Here is a 4,366-nt window from a genome sequence, read left to right as displayed (position 1 = left end):
ACTTCATTTATTACTTTTGCTGGTGGTGCTTTCACATTGTAAAAATCAATCCCTGTATTGTTTTTTTTTTATTTATTTATTTATTATAATGGCATCTGATCTGAATCATATTGCCCTAACTTAGTTTACAGAGAGATCTATATACAAAAATCTTTGAACACTAATCAATATACATAAACTTTGAATATACAATACAATATGATGTTGAATTTATAAATTAAATTTCTAAACTACTGTCCATAAGAAATTGATTAATAATATTATGTATGCTTTCAGTACTAATTAGAAGTAATTGATGAACGCTAGTAGGAAACTCAATTTTCTCTTTTTGCAGCTTCTTGTAAAATTTTTCCCTTGCAGACTGATATCGGGGACATTCAAAGAAGATGTGATTGAGGGATTCTTCCTCATACCCACATGTACATGCTGGGGAATTGATAATATTAATTTTATTTGGGTGCTGTCCAAATCTCCCGTGACCTAGTCGTATCCTACATATATTTGTAATATATTTTCTGTTTTGTTTTATTTTTTGAAACCAAGATTTCGTGGATACTTTCGGGTTTATTGAGCCGTACTTGTGTCCTTTCTTCTCTACAGACTTTGTATAATTGAGTTGCCATTGATGTAGTGCGATTTGCTTGAGTTTCTGTCTTAGGTCCGAAGCTGGGATTTTATGTCCTTCCTCCCCGAATTGACAAGCCTGTTTTGCAAATTTGTCTACAGCTTCGTTGTTCTTAATACCTGCATGTGCCTTCATCCACACAATGTTTATTTTATATTTTCTGTTTTCTAACTTTTCTATAGCCTCTAGTATTTCCAAAATAATGTTATTTGTCTTACTGTCTATTTTTCCTAACGCCTCTATTGCACTCCGAGAGTCGGTTAGAATGACACAGTTTTCTATATGATTATCTTCAATAATTTTTATTGAGTTTTTGATGCCTATAAGTTCAGCAGTAAAGATAGAAGTCGATTCTGGCAACTTGATGTATTTGACTGTATTGCTTGTTGGTTCAAAAGCTGCACATCCTGCTAAATTCCCTATTTTGGCTCCATCTGTGTATATAAATTTTGCTCCAGGCCATGTTAATCTTACCTTATAATTAAATATTGTGTTTCGTAAAGCTACATTCATACTGTTAGTGTTTACCAGATTTTCTTCTAGGTATGTGTTTATTTTTTTATATATTAATTTTTGTGGTAATTTAAACATTGGCAATGTGGAATTTTTAATTATATTATTTTCATATTTTTTGATATTTATGAGGCAATCTACTAATATTGGATTTTGTTTCTTGCGCCAATATATTTTTGTAGAAACTAGTTTATGTAACAGCTCCATTTGTGCAGGGATATTTTCGTTATCATTATGTATCTTTGTTAAAAGAAAATTATTTCCTAACATTGTTCTGCGGATACTTAAAGGTGGTTCACCAGTTTCCACCAGAAGAGCATTGGTTGGCGTTGAGCGCATCGCTCCAATGCATACTCTTAGGGCTCCGTATTGCATTCTGTCTAGTTTTTCCATTAATGATTTTGCTCCTCGACCATATATATAGCTGCCATAGTCTATTACGGATCTAATTATAGATTTGTAGATATTTATACATATCTGGGGATCTGCTCCCCACCAAGTTTTAGCTAATAGTCTAAGTAGATTAATTCCACGTTCGCATCTCTTTATTGTGTTAGTTATATATTCTCTGAACATAAGTTTCTCATCCAGATGTAGTCCTAGCAATTTTATGCTCCTTTTCCTTGGCAATAACTTGTCATTGACTTTAATTTGTGTCAATTCTTCTGGTATTCTGTATCTACTGAAAATTATACTGGCTGTTTTATCTTGTGATAATGTTAGATGATTATTTAATGTCCATTGATGGAATTTAGACATTTCTCTTGTGAGTTTAGATATACATTCGTCAATACTATTTTGGGATGTATATATGCTTATATCATCTGCATACTGTAGTATATGTGTGTCAGCTGTAAATATTTTTTCTACCTGAGCCATGTATATATTAAAAAGTAACGGTGATAGCAATGATCCCTGTGCTAATCCTTTATTTGTTTTTTTGGGACCGTATAATTTGTTGTTTGCCTTTATAAATATCTGTCGATTTGTTATCAGCTCTAAAATTATATTCCTTATAGATCTTCCGACCTTAAAGTGTAATACTTTTTCATGGAGTATGTCTATATTTATTGATTCATATGCTTTATTAATGTCAGTAGTAATTAGGAGTAAATATTTGTTATATGAGTTAGAAATATGAATATCGTTAGTCAATTTTGCTAGATAGTCCATGGTTCCTTTTCCTTTTCTAAATCCATATTGTGATCCTCCTAATAGTGATTCGTTTTCTTACAACCACTCCAATCTACCTTTTATCACCCTTTCAAAAGTTTTACATATACATGATGATAAAGCAATAGGCCTGTATGAGTTCGCGTCTAATGCGTTTTTGTTTGGCTTTAATATTGGCACAATAATTTGCGTTTTCCAATCCGGTGGTATAAAGTTCTTTATTACAAAGTCATTGAAAAGATTAGTAAGGTATGTTTTGGCATTATCTGGCAAGTGGAATAGCATAATATAATGAATGTTGTCAATACCAGGTGAAGTATTCGCGCTATGTTTGATGGCCTTTTCTATTTCATCAAATGAAAATTTTTCAAAATCATTTGTGTTTTCTTGACAATTGTTTTGAAAACTATTATTTGGAATATTATTACCTTGTACAGCAAATAAATTCATTAGTTCCTCTATAGTATGTTCTGGAATTATTGTATTTTTTCCACTGTATTGTTTGTCTAATTATTTTACTGTTTTCCATATTTCGCTTGTATCAGTGTCTTTATTTATCGAATTCGTGAAGTTTATCCAGCTATCTATTTTCTTTTTTTTTTTGAAAAGCTTTTTTGTATATGCATTTATTTTGTTATACTCCTGATAATTTATAAAATTAGAATTTTTCTTATACTTCTTGAAAGCTGTCTTTCTACTTAAGAATGCCTTTTGGCATTCTTCATCCCACCAAATTGCTGGAGTAAAATTGTTCTTGTAAAACTGTTTGTATTTTCCGACATATATTTCGTTGGCGGTATTAATTGTGTCGATAAAGATTTCATATCCCTGATCAGGAGATTGATATTTTTGACATTCATCAATTAATATTTTTATTTTTTCGGTGTATTTTACCCAGTCTACTTCTTTAGTCTTCCATTTTCTAGATGGAGTTATCTCTGTACGTAAAGGGATATTTGATCTAATTGTAATATTAATCGGTAGATGATCTGAGCCAAGCGGCTCATGAATCACTTCCCAATCTATTTTTGTCGCTAAATTTACTGAGCATAGCGTTACGTCAATCGGAGATGAACTGCAATTGGGTTTTTCAATCATAGTGTTTGAGCCATCATTGAGTATCACTAGGTTATAATCTTCAATTGCGTCATAAAGTGCATTGCCTTTTGAGTCGCATGAGTTACATCCCCAAGTAATGTGATGCGCATTAAAATCTCCCGTAATTAGAAATGGACTAGTTATCTGCCGAAAAATTTGCTGAAAATAATGTTGTTCCAGAACAGCGTCAGGAGCGACATATGTACTAATTATCGATATCTGTGTTGTTAAATTTATCGAAATGCCACAAATCTGAATTCTTGCATTATTGTTATTGATTTGAATCACTGAGTGTTTTATTGCTTTGTTGATAAGGATTGCCGTTCCTCCGTAATTGTCGTTTCTATCGCTTCTGACTATGTTATAATTCCTGATCTTATATATCAGATGTGGTTTGAACCAGGTTTCTGATAAACACGCGACCGCAATCTTATGTGTGTTTAAATAGTGTCCTATGCCACCTCTGTTTGCTGTAAAAGATCTACAATTTAATTGAATTATTTTGAAAGAATCCATAGTGATTATTTATGATTTTGGTCTTGAGTGTATACTAAGTATGAAAGATTTTATTTTATCTAAAATTCTTTCCGGTGCTACGTCATTCCTATTATTTATAATTTCCGTTATTGTTTTTGTGATCTGGATAATTTCTGACATTGGTTGTTTTCCTTTGTGATTATTATTTATGATGTTTTGTTGATTAGTTTCATGTTTGAGTGGTGGTCTTACTCGTTGAACTGTAATGTTTCTTCTGTTGTTTTCTGAGGTTGTGATGCCTTGTCGTATTTCGGGTTCTAATAGTGTTGTGTCGTAATTCTTTCCCTGAGAAGTGTTCAATTCGGTGCTAACGTGTGGAAATTCATTTTGATGATTTGAAATTGAAAATCCGGCTGTGACTTTGGCGTAGGATTTTCCTTCAATTATAGCTCTAGCTTCCTTATATGCAATATTATTATT

At 32.0% G+C, this 4,366-nt stretch overlaps 1 protein-coding gene across 1 annotated transcript; it reads right to left on the bottom strand.

Moving 5' to 3' along the window:
• Positions 1-217: 217 nt before the first annotated feature.
• Positions 218-2,017, bottom strand: LOC113384088. The gene has a single exon (XM_026622086.1). The coding sequence runs from the start codon at positions 2,015-2,017 to the stop codon at positions 218-220; it is 1,800 nt and encodes a 599-aa protein (XP_026477871.1).
• Between the last annotated feature and the right edge of the window lie 2,349 nt (positions 2,018-4,366).

Source organism: Ctenocephalides felis, unplaced genomic scaffold (genome assembly GCF_003426905.1).
Source record: "Ctenocephalides felis isolate EL2017-DRISC unplaced genomic scaffold, ASM342690v1 CF-g0.4_SCAFFOLD_00204, whole genome shotgun sequence".
Classification (NCBI taxonomy): Eukaryota; Metazoa; Arthropoda; class Insecta; order Siphonaptera; family Pulicidae; genus Ctenocephalides; species Ctenocephalides felis.
This window is presented reverse-complemented; position numbering and strand designations above follow the sequence as displayed.

What these genes read in the sequence shown, in the direction of transcription:
- LOC113384088 (XM_026622086.1), bottom strand. Translation starts at nt 2,017, where the DNA reads ATGGCTCAGGTAGAAAAAATATTTACAGCTGACACACATATACTACAG.